The sequence below is a fragment of the Rousettus aegyptiacus genome, unplaced genomic scaffold, assembly GCF_014176215.1.
Source record: "Rousettus aegyptiacus isolate mRouAeg1 unplaced genomic scaffold, mRouAeg1.p scaffold_m13_p_3, whole genome shotgun sequence".
Taxonomy (NCBI): domain Eukaryota; kingdom Metazoa; phylum Chordata; class Mammalia; order Chiroptera; family Pteropodidae; genus Rousettus; species Rousettus aegyptiacus.
The window spans coordinates 162,755,600-162,769,423 of record NW_023416306.1 but is presented as its reverse complement, the minus strand read 5'-3'; the positions used below and the strand labels follow the sequence as shown (position 1 = coordinate 162,769,423).

Genomic DNA, 13,824 nt, shown 5'->3' with positions numbered 1-13,824 from the left:
CACAGACAGTTGGTGGGTCTTCATTTCACACCATATCCCCCGCATCTAGAACAATGCTTGGTGCATAGAAGGAACTAGTAATTATCTGTTAAGTGAATAAATAAAAGGAAGGCAGAATAAATCTTCACTGTAGAGCTTTATACCAAAATGGAGAAGTGATAACAGAGGAAATGCTGGTGCTGGCTTCAAGTAGATGATTGCTGATAATAATGTTAATAGCTACGGTTTATTGAGTGCCAGCCATGTTCTGGCATTGTGCTAAAACTTTAAATATATTCCTCGAATGTGCTTAGCCTTGTGAAGAGATGATAGAACCCTCATTTTACTAGTGATAGTTTAAACTCACAGATTATGACTTGCCCAGATTCATGCAAAATGCTGAGTTAGAGGTCTGAAATTTAACCTGCTTGCCTAAAGCTTGTGCCTTAATGAGAGCCTGGTATATTGAAAGTGTAAAATGAAGTCAACCCACATTACGAGAATATTAAGGAAGCAACTTAGAAGCTATTCTTCTTGGGACTTCATTCAAAAATACTTTAATATAAGCCTCTGGCTTTAATTTCCAGAACTAGGGAACTTCCAGCAGAGTAAGCAAAGTCTTATGTTACCAAGTTACTAGTCAGAGTTTTTAAAGTAAAGATTGGCCATTGGTTCTCTATTTTTCCAACTAACAAGAACAATAGGGACTGCCTCACAGGGCATAAGACAGTTGACCAGTTGTCTTCTACATGTTTGTAGCTTTGAAATAACTACAGTTAACGAGAAGCAACTCAATAAATTGATTAGTCTGTGTGTGTGTGTGTGTGTGTGTGTGTGTGTGTAGATATAAACACAGTCAAAGACATTCTTAATGTTCTTTGAAACCATCTTGGGTAAAGGTTTTATTTGGCTGGTTTATGCTCCTTGACTAAATTATGGTAAAATGCATTATCTCAATTGGAGATAATATTGATATTGACTTTTTTATTTTTATTTTTTATAGGTATCAGTATTATCTGCAGCTGAAGAAAGATATCTTGGAAGGGAACATTCCTTGTACGTTAGAACAAGCAATTCAGCTAGCAGGTTTGGCCGTTCAAGGTAAATAATGACAATTAATAATGTAATAGATCTAGCAGATTAAAATGTATTATAACCAAAACAGCCAAGGATTCTTAAAGTGACTTTCTATAGTAGTGTTTATATATTAGTGAAATATTGTTATCTAAGGGCTTCCTTATGGGAAAAATGAATTTGGATTACTTCAATGATATGAGACTTCTAGAAGGTTAAGGATATGTCTCTTAACATATGTCAACAGAGAAACAGACCAAAAATAGAGAAGAAGATACACACACACACACACAAAGAACTTAATATACTTTTTATTCCTCCAGTTCAGGCAATTGATCTGTTGCCAGCTAATATTTTAGAAGAAAGATCAGTCAACCGATGAGGTTTGATGAAGTTATGATCACTCGTACTTTAGGCTTATGTCATTTGTTTGGTTTCTTAAACAATTATCCTGGATTAAAGATAAAGTTTTGCATTTCACAAGTATTTTTGAATTGTTTAATTCTGTCATTTTTCACATGTCTAATCTATATACTTTGAGAAGATGTCTGAGGGACGTTAATTCAAATGATAACTGGCATTTAATCGTGGGAATTGAAATTTAATCAGAAGAATCATTAATAAAATTCCTTTAGATATTAGCAGGCGTGGAGACATTTATCATTTCTAGACAAACAAATGTCTGATACACATGGAGCCACATTCATTTTCAAGGTACTTTGAATCTTAAGTGTCATCTTTGGCTTTAAGAGTTAGTTTTTCATAAGCTTTTTGCTGAACTATCAATTTTTTTTAACAACTAAAATTTTCTAAACAAATACATCTTGCTGTAACATTTAAATGATCTAATTCCATTCCCTAGAGGTAATCATCACTATGAGTAGCTTGGTTTCTTCCTGAAATTTTTTTACGCATAAGTAAACATACATGATTCCTGAGTAGTTTTGGCTTTTTTTACTTATAAAAATGAGATCGTATTAGTTATAATTTTGTAACTTGTTTTTTCACATTATTAATAGGCATTTTTCCAAGTCAAGACACATGAATCTACCTAATATTTTTAAAAAGATATTTTTTAAATATATACTTTATGGCTGTAAGGCAAATTTGACTTCTGAATCATAAGCTTGCCATCCATATACTGCAAACTGACTATAATTGTGCATGTTTTGCTACACAAGTACAACATAATTAACATGTGAACATTTGTCATTTTGTATAGCTGATTTTGGTGACTTTGATCAGTATGAATCCCAGGACTTTCTTCAGAAATTTGCCTTGTTTCCTGTGGTAAGACTTCTTTTGACATTGGACCTTTCTCTAACAGTTTATTTCCATACCCTTAATATTCCCCAAAATGAAGCATATGGTAGACTTTCTACACAGGAATAGTATTAAAACATCAATTCCCTCTTATATAAACAACTCGAGAGTAAATGCTTTTTCTCTTGTACTCTTCTTGGTCCTTGTAACCCCACAGAAGCTGAAGGGGCTGTAGGCACTGGGCTGCAGCCAGAGAAATTTGTTTTGTGTTTGGATGTGAATCTAAAGAGAGGGATTCATTTCCGGTTTCTGGGGAACCAAGCACAGGTTTTGCTTTTAACGGAAGGCTCGAAAGCTCACAAAGTTGTTGAAGTGAATTTGGCTTCTCGTCAACGATTGAAAAAGTAGATGGCAAAAAGACACCGCCTTCCACTTTTTTAAGTCACTGCTGATGGAATTGACGGGAAAACTGTACTGGAACAACGAAGGGAATCGGTGTGCTTTTCTTCTGAGTGTCTCCACAGCCAGCCAGGGGATCGATCGTGCTGGGCTCTGAACTAGCCGACGGACGTGACCCAGCTGAAGTAACTCAGATGAACTTTCTCAGGGATGAGTTGAGAAGGCAGAGCAAGTGTTTTGACTCCTGAGCAGAAGCCACTCAATTGCTTAGAAAACTCATGACTACATACTGAAGCAAAGCAACCTCATGTTAACGCTAGTCCTAGTTTTGTCTGATAGTGACAAGAGTTGGCAAGAGTCAGTAGCAATGATTCTTCCTAAAAAATTTGGGTGATTTGTTTACGTATTTACCGTACTACTTTTTTTTCAGGGGTGGTTACAAGATGAAAAAGTGTTGGAAGAAGCAACTCAAAAAGTGGCCTTACTGCATCAGAAATACAGGTAACACTAAGAAATAAGAAATGGAAACAGTGTGGAACTAATGTCTGCGTGAATTTGAAATACGCATTGACACAATTAAATCTGGAGTGTTACTACCGCTGCTGCGACTCCTACTGCTCCTCTGAGTAGCCAGCATTTCTTTACATAGCGCTAACTGTGTGCCAAGTGCTGGTCTAGGCGCTTAACCCACGTTGACTCATCCATTACCCATGTTTTATCAATGAGGAAACTGAGAACGTTGAAAGCAGCCAGTCATTGAAGGGTACCCATTCTTTGCCTCATATTTTAAAGGTTTTAGTGCTAACATAATCCCATGTCGGTAGGTTGAAGACTAGGGAGATTTTTTTTAATGATGCAGCAAGTAAAGGATTTTCTCTTTCCCATACACACCTTAGGAAGCTGAATCTTTGTCCTGGGGAAGCTCTTGTGTTTATTGCCCTGACCTACCCTTCTGAGTAAATAATGAGTCTGTACTTCTTGCCTGTGAGAAAAATTTTCTCCTAGAGAATGCTAGTTCTTATTCTAAACCAAATACCGCATAGTTCCAAGCACTTTGTATATCATTAAATTATTATAACTACTCTTTAAGGTAAATGTTATTATCTCCTTACAGATTGAGGAAGCCAAGCTCAAAAAGACTAAATAACTTGTCCAAAGTTACATGTGGTAGAGGTGGGATTTGAACCCAGGTCTGTCTAATTATAACCTATTGTTCATCCTCTCCCATTAAAAATAACCTTTTGCCTTTAGTCTCTCCCCATTCAAACCCATGCAATCCCTCACACAGGATTAATCTTCATAAAATATCACTTTCCTCTTATCTCCCTCATCTCCTTCTCAAATGCTCATGAATCTTTTCTTGTTCTTTACTAGCCTGAGTTCATTACCTCTGGGTTAAAGGCCTCCTATAAATTGGTTAAATCATGCCTATCCAGCTTTACCTTCTGTCGTCCCAAATGAACCATTTCCCCCCAGCACAATTAGTTCCTCAGGCATGCATTGCCTTGTCTTTTGTTACTTTCATTCATTCATTTGTGCATCTCCTTAAAAGATGGTTTATTACTGTTATTCTCCATGAGGCAGGGTGCTGGACGCTGTGGCACAGAGATAAACAGAAAGATCCCCTGCCATCAGAGAATGTGTTTCCTGCCTGGCAGTCTGAGGGGTAGGCAGGACATCTCGTTGTGGCAGTAACTACAATATGAATAATAGAATATGGGAGCAGTGGGAATGATGTGCACAGGATGCGGCCGGTGTGCACAAACCAGGGGCATCTGACTTAGACTCATGGGATTCACAGAAGGTGACAAGAAGGAGCGATGCACAGGCCAAGTCTTAAGGGATGTTAGGGATTGACCAGGTGCACAGGTGAGTGATGGGTGTACCAGGAAGAGGGAGTTGTGCACGCACAGGCCTAGAGGCATGGGGGGAAACGGTGTACTCAGAGAATCACAGAGTTTGGGATGGCCACAGTGCGGGGTGCCTTGTGGGTTTGAGGCACAGCAGAAGGTGAGGCTGGAGAGGCAAGTTGCCACACAGTCGGGCACCTTCTTTACCCCCACCACCTTCCTACCCATCCTTGTAATTCTGTCACTGGAGCTAAATAGAATTTCCATCCTCCTAACTCTTATTTCCTGCACTTCTCTCATTTGCCATTTAGCACATGATGCTTGGTATTGCCTGATACTTTGGATAATAAGCAGTTCCTGAGTGGTTTAGAAAGAATCCTAGCTTTTCCTGAAGCCGTTTTAGAGGGTTGTCTTTTTCCCCGTATTCCTCTTGCCTGCCCAAAGCACAAGGATAGGGCCTTTTATAACTAACCCTCAGTCTGCAGCACAGTGCTTTTTTGCATGTGGTCAGTTTTCAGTAAATATTGGTGGATTGATATTATCAATACAGATGCTTAGAAGCTTGAATTGTTTATAATGTTTTGTGCCAAATTCATATGCAGTGTTTCAGGAAAGCTTTTTTCCCCTTCCTTTTTGGTTTTGTGAGCAATCTTACTAACATCTTTTGGGTTGCAGAGGGCTCACAGCTCCTGATGCCGAGATGCTGTACATGCAGGAGGTAGAGCGAATGGATGGCTACGGAGAAGAGAGCTACCCTGCGAAGGTAAGTAAGCAGGATGCCAAGGCTGGGGCTCTCCACAGTCCATCTCAGCAGCTCCGAGAGGATGGTGGGAGGCCCAGGGATGCCCGCTGTGCCAAGGCCGAACATGTATAAAAGTCCAGAGATTTAAAAGCTGGGGTCCTTGTGGCCAAAATTTTGTAGTAAAACACGTTCCTGTTTTGCGGTTTATTCTTTGAATGCTCCTGAAAGAGCTTTCCTTAAGGCAGGGGTCCCCAATCCCCGGGCCGTGGACTGGTACCAGTCCATAGCCTGTTAAGAACTGGGCCGCACAGCAGGAGGTGAGCGGCTGACCAGCGAGCGAAGCTTCATCTGTAATTGCAGCCGCTCCCTAGCGCCAGCATCACCGCCTCAGCTCCACCTCACATCATCAGGCGTTAGATTCTCATAGGAGCACTGGTCCCTGGTGCCTTAAGGGGTCTGTGTCTTCCTGCATACATATTTTCAAGATGATAACATTTATAACTTTCAGACTTTTTTCCTTCAGAATAGTTACTCTACTCTAGGTCCTCTGAACATTTTTTATCTGGGAGACAAGTGTAGGGCATGAGGCGTAGTTGTTGTGTTTTTCATACTTCTGCTGCCTGAGTGTTTTTTGTTTTGTTTTTTTTTCTCTGCTTGCTCCTTGTAGGATAGCCAAGGCAGTGACATATCCATTGGAGCATGTCTTGAAGGTATCTTCGTGAAACACAAGAATGGAAGGCCTCCTGTGTTATTTCGGTATTTTTCTTACATCTTTCTGTGTGGTGATATTTTTTAGTCTCTGTATCAGTTATATTGCTCCTAAGTCTCTCCCAAGGTCTCAACAGGAAATGGAACTATGCCCTTCCTAGAATAAAATACCGCCGACCGTTGCGGTTCTTTTGTAAGTCACTGTCTTCAAAACCAGATGTGCAGAAAATAGTGCTTTATAATGATGGTCAACTTAAGAAATGCTTAAAAATATGTGCCCCCTTTCTTACCATATGGAGGCCATTCTTTGTTTGGTTGTGAATTTTCCATTTCAGCTTTGGTTTCTAGGGCTATTTCTTGTGGAAAATTTAGGGCTTTCTCTGACTCTAGGTAATGTACCAAAATTCCTAAAATATGAACATCTAAGTAAATTGCAGTTACGTTTTGTAATGTTGATTTTTTTTTTCTCCTGATTATAAGAAAATAATAGCATTCATTTGTGGAAATCTTAGAATGTCTATATAAGACAGGTAGGAAGGCTATATAGCAATGTGCTCATAGTGGCTGAACAGTGAGTGATATTGCAGGTGATATAAATTTCCTTTTCAGTATTCTTTGTTCCAGTATCTTAAAGATGGTAAGTTGAACCATGTTGTTCAGTCCCTTTTCATACCTTAAAATTCATAATCTAGAAAATCTAAAGTGTCATTTACTAGAAATATTTTCAGGCTTACCGAGATTCTACCTATTTTGATTTCATCATCTTGATGAGAAATTAAAATTTTATGTTGTTTTTATAAAGTAGTAAAAAGTTATGTCAGTTTTGTCAAAATCCATCTCAGCAGTTCCGAGAGGATAGTGGGAAGCCCGCTGGGCCAAGCATTTCTAGAACCTAGCGCAATTTCTGGCGTGGTGGAAACGGATGTTTGTTGAATGAAGGAAGGAGGCTTTGGCATCCAGCTAAAATAGGGAATTTTGCTCAAGCTAATCTGCCAAATGGGGACAAATAGATTTTACATTCTGAAACACTCTTTGTCCTCATTTAGTAAACATTGTGCATTTACTTTTTGCAACTCGGCATTGTCATCGATTAGAAGGTGCACGCTAGCTGATTAAAACGACTATTTTCTTTCTGAAATAATTAACAAATATTAACATAGGCATCAGGCTCAAGAAGGAAAACTCGTATCTGCCGGTGTGAACGTGAGCACACACTTTGCCGTTTCTGTTTGTTGTCCTTTAGGTGGCACGACATTGCTAACATGTCCCACAATAAGTCCTTTTTTGCACTGGAGCTGGCAAATAAAGAGGAGACCATCCAGTTTCAGACTGTGAGTAAACGTTAGGAATCCTCACAGAATGTTTTTCCTGAAAGTTAAGTTAGTAGTTATGTGTGCATGCATGTTTGGGGCAGGAGGCGGAGGGGTGGGTGGCATTAAAATTATAGTGTTTCACGGTTTTATAAATTGTAAAATTTTATAGCATTTTGCATGATAGCACTTGGCAAAAGTCGTTGCTCAGTAAATATTATTGTCGAATGAACGAGTCCTTAAATAAATAACTCTCTGGTCATGATAATCTTTAAATAAAATTTAAGGGACTAAGTAAGAGAGAAAATAAGCACTAATACTTTAATTCCCCTTGATAAGTGAATGGCTGTGTAGAAATATTATTTCATAGTTATTTGCCTTTGCTCTCTTGACAAAGGCAATATTGAGTCACCGATTCAAACGTTTGGTTTAAAAATGTCTTTGAGTATCTGTTTGTCTAACTAAAAGCTGATATTCTCATAATTTTTAAATTTCTAAGTCATTTCAAAATTGTTTAATATAAGAATCAGGTTAGTTTATTTTTGTTCTAATAATTAAAATCATAATTATAACATTCCTATGATAGGCACATTATTTGAAAAGGAAGGAGTGACAGTGTGTTAAAAGTGGCTTGACACACTGTGTCACCCAATTGTGTCTTATCCTCACATAAACTCTGTACCCAGTTGTAAATGTGCCTTCATTTATTTTATGCATATTTTGTTTGCTAGGAAGACATGGAAACAGCAAAATATGTGTGGAGACTCTGCGTTGCACGGCACAAATTTTACAGACTAAATCAGTGCAGCCTGTGAGTATATCCTATTAGTGGAAATTGTAGAACGTAATGAGCTTAGGAATTTTCATCTCGTGCTGTATTATATCATGAGAATGGTAAATTTTATGAAAAATGATATCATTTTCATGACATTTTTATAATAAACCTTTTGCTTTCGTGTATTAAAATATTTTTCAAAAAATTTTAATTACGCTTTCAACCAACTTTTAATAACTATAGATATGCCTTTAAGATCTCTTTTGGCTGTTTACTAGAATCAGTCTAATTCTCGAATGTTATTTAGGAATATCCTTTAATTTTTTCATCAGCATTTTGAGTAATTAAAGATGATTGCTTTTCAAGCCACTTGAATTTACGCCCCTTCTTCCTAATGTACATTTTTCTTGGCCTCCGCTGCATGCAAACGTGCCGTAATGTGTCTTAAAACACTTCCGTTATTCCTCCTGTCCTCTGGCCATAGCACTATATCTCTGCTCTCCGTTGTAGCAAATTCCTTCGAAAGAGTTGTATGTACTTGCTTCCTCTCCTTCCTTCCACCGTGTTTCTCCTAAGCTGCCCTACCACTGACACTGCGTCTCACAGTGACAGTGACCTTCATCCAGTGGCCATGTCAGGATTCTTCCACCTGACTGCCCAGCAGCACCCAACCTCTGACCACCCTTCCCTCCCGCACCCTGCTCTTCCTTGGGTGTCGGGGCCTCACCCCCTCCTGCTTTTTCTCTCTCTGTGCTGCTGCTTCCCAGTCCCCTTTGCTGCTGTCATCATCAGACCTCCTCCCTATCTGTTCTCGCTCTCTAGGGCGTTCGCCCTGCCTCAGGCTTCGAAGTGGTGTCTGCTGAGCGTGCACCTGCTCTTCTGGCTGCATCTTCTCCCTGAGCACTTGACTCACACATCCCACTGCCTGCTTGACATCTCCACTTGGGCACCTGAGAGGCAGCCTTAATTCGATACGTCTAAAGCCACACTCCTGATTTGCTCTTTCTCTTCCTGCCCCCAGACCTCCTGTCCTCCCTCTTTCCTATTTCGACAAGTGGCAGCTGACCATGTTCACCCAGTCACCATAGACTGCCCTCTGGAACACTGCAGTAGCCTCCTGACCCTTGCCCTTCCGTGCCTGCCCCGCCCGTAGCTTACTTTCCACGAGGCAGCCAGAATGATCTTAGTTTGACATGAGTCAAGTCCTATCATCTTCTTAAAACCTGGCACTGGCATTCGTCCCATTCTATTTGAAAGTACCAGGCCGTGCGCCATCTGGTCCTTGCCTGGTTCCATCCTTGCTTCACTCGCCCCGTTCCAGCCACACTCGTGCCCTTTCTGGTCCGTGCGTGTGTTTCGCCGTCGGGGATGCTGTCCCTGCCCCTTCTTCTGTCTGAAAAGCTCCTCGCCCAGGTCCTCCCGTGCCTCGCTCCCGCACCACATCAGTGTCTCACAGAGGTGTCCTCTTCAGGAGGCTGCTGCCTGTCTCTATCTCCTTACCCTGTTCTATTCTTCTTCATAGCGCTCGGCACCACTCGAGTTTATATGTTTGTTTGTTGACTTGTTTATCGTCTGCATCCCCTCCCTGCAGGTAAGCCCCCCTGCCATGCGGCGGTCAGGCATTCTCCCTGTCTTAAGCCCTGCGGTCCCAGTGCTGAGCAAGGGCCTGGCCCACGTTTGCCGTGATGAGTTTGTTGAATGAGTCTACAGAAACAAGTGTGAGGAGCTCCGCCCTGGCGTGTCTGTGGTACAGGAGGGGCCCTCAGGAGAAGGGTACCTAGCGCAGAACCCCTGAGTTAGGGACGGCTTCCCAGTGGAGTGACATCCTACCTGAGACCTGGTTTTGCTCCATCCCCTTTTATCTAAGTTGTCCTCTGGCTCATTGCAGTTGCCTTCCATCTGGCCTCACCTGCCTCATCTTACCTGGCTCCAGCCTGTTGTCTTCTGTATGGCTGAGTAAAAAATGTAACACTGCTCTCAAAGTTAGAGGTCAGGACCAAACCCGAGCCTCTTCCTCCCTAACACCCTTCCTCAGCTACAGGGTTAAATGCAGACTCCCTGGGTCCTCTGGGCTCGTCTGCCCAGCTGACCCTTGATCCAGGTTCCCAGAACCCATCAGTCTCATAGCTAATGGCTCTCGCATCCCCACACTTTGGCTGGAATGTCCTTCATCCTCTTCTCTGGCAGACTCAGTCATTCTTCAAGATCCAGTTTAAATGCAGCCGCCCTAGAGTCCACCGTGCTTCTAGTTTGCTTAGTCCTCAGGACTGTTCTCAAAGTCCTGTTTTTTTTCCTTCCACTTTCCTAACAACAATCCTAATTCAGTAATCACCTTCTGTGTGTCAAGCATTATGCTGAGAGCTTTTACTCCTTCAATCTTCACAGTAACCCCGTTTGATACAATGATTGTTGCCCTTGTATAGATGAAGGTTTGGAGACTTAAAGAAGTGATGTGTCAAACCCCTGCCATAAGACTAGCAATTGGGAGCAGTGAGGCTAGAGCCTGTGCTCTTAGCCCCTGCGCTAAACTGCTAGAGTGTTCCTGTCTGCTGTCTTGATGTGGGCGTGACTCGTCTGTCTCATCCGATGGAGCTCCACACTGGCGGGCTCTCTCACTCATCGTTGTGCCCTGGTGTCTGGCTTAGCGTCCCTTCCAGTCATGTTTTTATCTGAGTCCTACTGCTGGCCTGGTGATGGGGTTTGGTAGGGAGGAGGAACCCTGCTTTCTGGCGGGCGCGGGGAGCCTCTGCTCAATGGCTTGGAGTTCTGGATGCATCTGCGTGTGAAAGTGCTCCCCCTGGTGGCCAGGTTCGGTGGTGCCACTAGTCTAGGATAGTTGTTTTCCAGGCTCCTCTGGACTGGCCTGGTTACCCCCAAACATGTGTGACATTATTTTTGCACACAAGTGTGTTCTGAGATTCAAGCAGTAGATATGTGGTCTCTTGTACCTTAGCCTTTTCATAAGTATAAAGCCTTTCATAAGTTTTAAGAGTATTCATAATATTGAGCCACGGTTACCTTAGTTCATTGTTTTTCTGGAAAACAATGGAGAATCAATCAATTTGAATAAATCATAAAATATAATCCCTTTCTGTTAGGCTTCCTTATTGGTTGGTGGTATTACCTTTTTTAATTTTTTTTGTTTGTTTGTTTGGGTAAAACCACCCGATAGTTGTAAAATTGGAGGGAAAAGAAATTATTGTCTGTTTGTGGTAAATGATATGGTCTTTTAAGGCTCCTAACCTATACTGTTCAGTCATATTTAATATTTTAATGATTCTGAAGTGTTGGTAGATTTGCCTCATGGTCCAAATGAGTAAACTCAAGTGCGATGAGCATGTAATGAAATTGCAGCAGGCCTGGAAGTAGGCGTCTGGTTCCGGCTGGGGCTCCTTGAATGTCCCCTTCCCCAGCCCTCAGTCTGACATATAATACTGGTGTTTGAGTTGGCCTTCTGAGATTCATCTGACCTTGACCGAGATTACTGCATTTTAGAATTTATAGAATGATGCGATCCATCATCAGACTTGCCTCCTCCCTCCACTTTTAAACAAGGAACTTTAGGTAACAGAATCAACTCATTTTACTTGGGCCTTAAAAATGTTGGATAACAATAATTTATTTTTGCTTTTTAATTTATAAAACGGGGGATAATAGGACCTTACTTAATATTCTTTTAGGGTTGGATGAGGAATTAAATGAGACTGTCAGTGTCTTAGGTCAGCGACTTCTTCCAGCCCTTTAGGCTCCACCCCAAACCCCAGAGCTGGTCATGCTGTAATTAGCCTCTCAAATTTATGTGAGGAAAAGCCTGGGAGACAAAAGGAGTCTTGAGAGGGTTCTTGGTGTAGGAGGCTTTTTCTCTTCTCTGTGGAGGGGAAGAGAGGGAAGGATGGCATCTCCCAACCTGCACAGCCAAGTGACAGAAATTTCAGCAGACTTTCTCTGGAGGGGAAGTTGGATTTCAGCGGTTCCCTGGTGTGTCTTGCCTCCATGGAGCTTACAGATCAGTTGGGGTTGGGGAGAGGGGTCAGATAATCAGTTGTTAGGGGCCTGTGCTCAGGAGGTTGACAGACCTGCCTGGTTGAAATGCCGGTTCTGCTACTTACTGCCCATGTGACCAGGAGTAATTTACTTAATCTAGGTATCAGTTTCCTCATCTGTAAAATCAGGGTAGTAACCAGCCTCCCTCACAGGGTTGGTGTTCAGATTCCGCAAGCTAATCACATACGGTCTTTGGCGCTGTTTCAAAAAGTATTTATTTTACTCAAGCTTGCAGCCTTTTCTTATTTTGTCTTCTCCAGTTCACACAGTCCCATGATTTTTTCAAAGAGTTCACCTGTCTCATTTTTTAGCAGTACCCATTGGCATAGTAACTGCCCCAAAGTCCAGAAAACACAACCAAGTCTCTCAACATTTCCTCTTGTGGACTAAGTGGAGGATAGCTGACCGCATAGTAAATTCCATTTACAAGAATATCAGCAAGCAGAGAGAGGGGGTTAGAGTATTAGAACTGATGACGAGGCTGATGATACCAGTTTGGCAGGAGGAAGATGTACTCGTGTGTTTGTGTTTAGCAGGAGCGTCCTCCGCAGTGGCCAGTGTAGCCTTCGTCCTGGGTGCTGCCGGCAAGGGGGGCGAAATAGATAGCGTGTGTGGGAGTGGCTGTCTGTGCCCTAAGTTCTACATCCTTGGATTTTGCCTGTTACACACAAGTTTATTTCTGCTACAGGCTGGGCGACTCTGGACATGTCGGAGGATTTTATCAGCAATCCTTTCTCTCTACTTTAAAAGTTCAGTCCACTGAGTGAATCTCTGAAACAAAGATAAACTTCAAAGGACCAGTTTGCCTAAAGCTGGCCCCGGCAATGAAGAATGAACAAAGACAACAGATTTCCAGGCTATGAAATGCAGCGTATTCAAATTCTTGGACAGTGATTTTAGAAAATATCAGTGCGCAGTTAGGAATCTTTAAAACAAAACAAAACAAAACAAAAAAAACCCCAGTACAGACACACTATCCAGACTCATTTCACTCCTTTACCAATATGTGTAATATTTTACCAGTTGATACAGGTGTTTTTGCAGTCTCATAAACATCCATTTTATTGTTGAGTAACATAATACTGGTAAAATGGAGCATCCTTTGGAAAAGAGACATCTATTCATCAACAACCTTAATACATTCCAGTGATATTGAATGGAGATCATTAAAGAAAGCATTTAATTAAAAAAAAGTCAACTAGTAAAAGCATTGTAGTCATGTGACATTGTTCTTAATAAGCATTAATTTTCTTTTAATCTCAAAAATCTTGTAAAAATAGGCTAATATTCAGGGTTGGAATATAAGACCAGTTGACAGAATACTAAGACTAATGTTAGTTTATGAGACATGAAGCTCGATATGGAAAATTTGCTGATTAAATGGAGTTAGTGTCCACTTTGTGATTGTGGATTTTCTAGTATTTAGTCCTTAGAACGCTATAACCAAAGGTCATAAAATATTTTTGTAATCAGTAAGTATGTATCACATAAGCTCATGAGCCAGGGACAGGTGGTAAAAGGTTTTTTAAAAATGCTTTGACAAAATTATGTAAGTCATCAACAAAGCCAAGAATCCTCTGTGTTTAGATTCCTAGATCTTACTTGTGATAAAACCGACCACACACAAGAACAAAAAAATGCCTGCCTCTGTTTAAAAACGATAAAATTACAAATGGACTT

At 41.2% G+C, this 13,824-nt stretch overlaps 1 protein-coding gene across 3 annotated transcripts in view; it reads left to right on the top strand.

The window, feature by feature from the left end:
* Positions 1–13,824, top strand: part of PTPN21 (protein tyrosine phosphatase non-receptor type 21) — a 63,417-nt gene that overhangs the window by 30,420 nt on the left and 19,173 nt on the right. For all 3 annotated transcript variants that reach the window (XM_016123813.2, XM_016123816.2, XM_016123815.2), the window contains exons 4-10: positions 983–1,080; positions 2,276–2,343; positions 3,146–3,216; positions 5,241–5,328; positions 5,975–6,063; positions 7,259–7,346; positions 8,057–8,136. In XM_016123813.2, the coding sequence (XP_015979299.2) occupies positions 983–1,080; positions 2,276–2,343; positions 3,146–3,216; positions 5,241–5,328; positions 5,975–6,063; positions 7,259–7,346; positions 8,057–8,136 (582 nt within the window). The remainder of the gene's footprint in view (positions 1–982; positions 1,081–2,275; positions 2,344–3,145; positions 3,217–5,240; positions 5,329–5,974; positions 6,064–7,258; positions 7,347–8,056; positions 8,137–13,824) is intronic.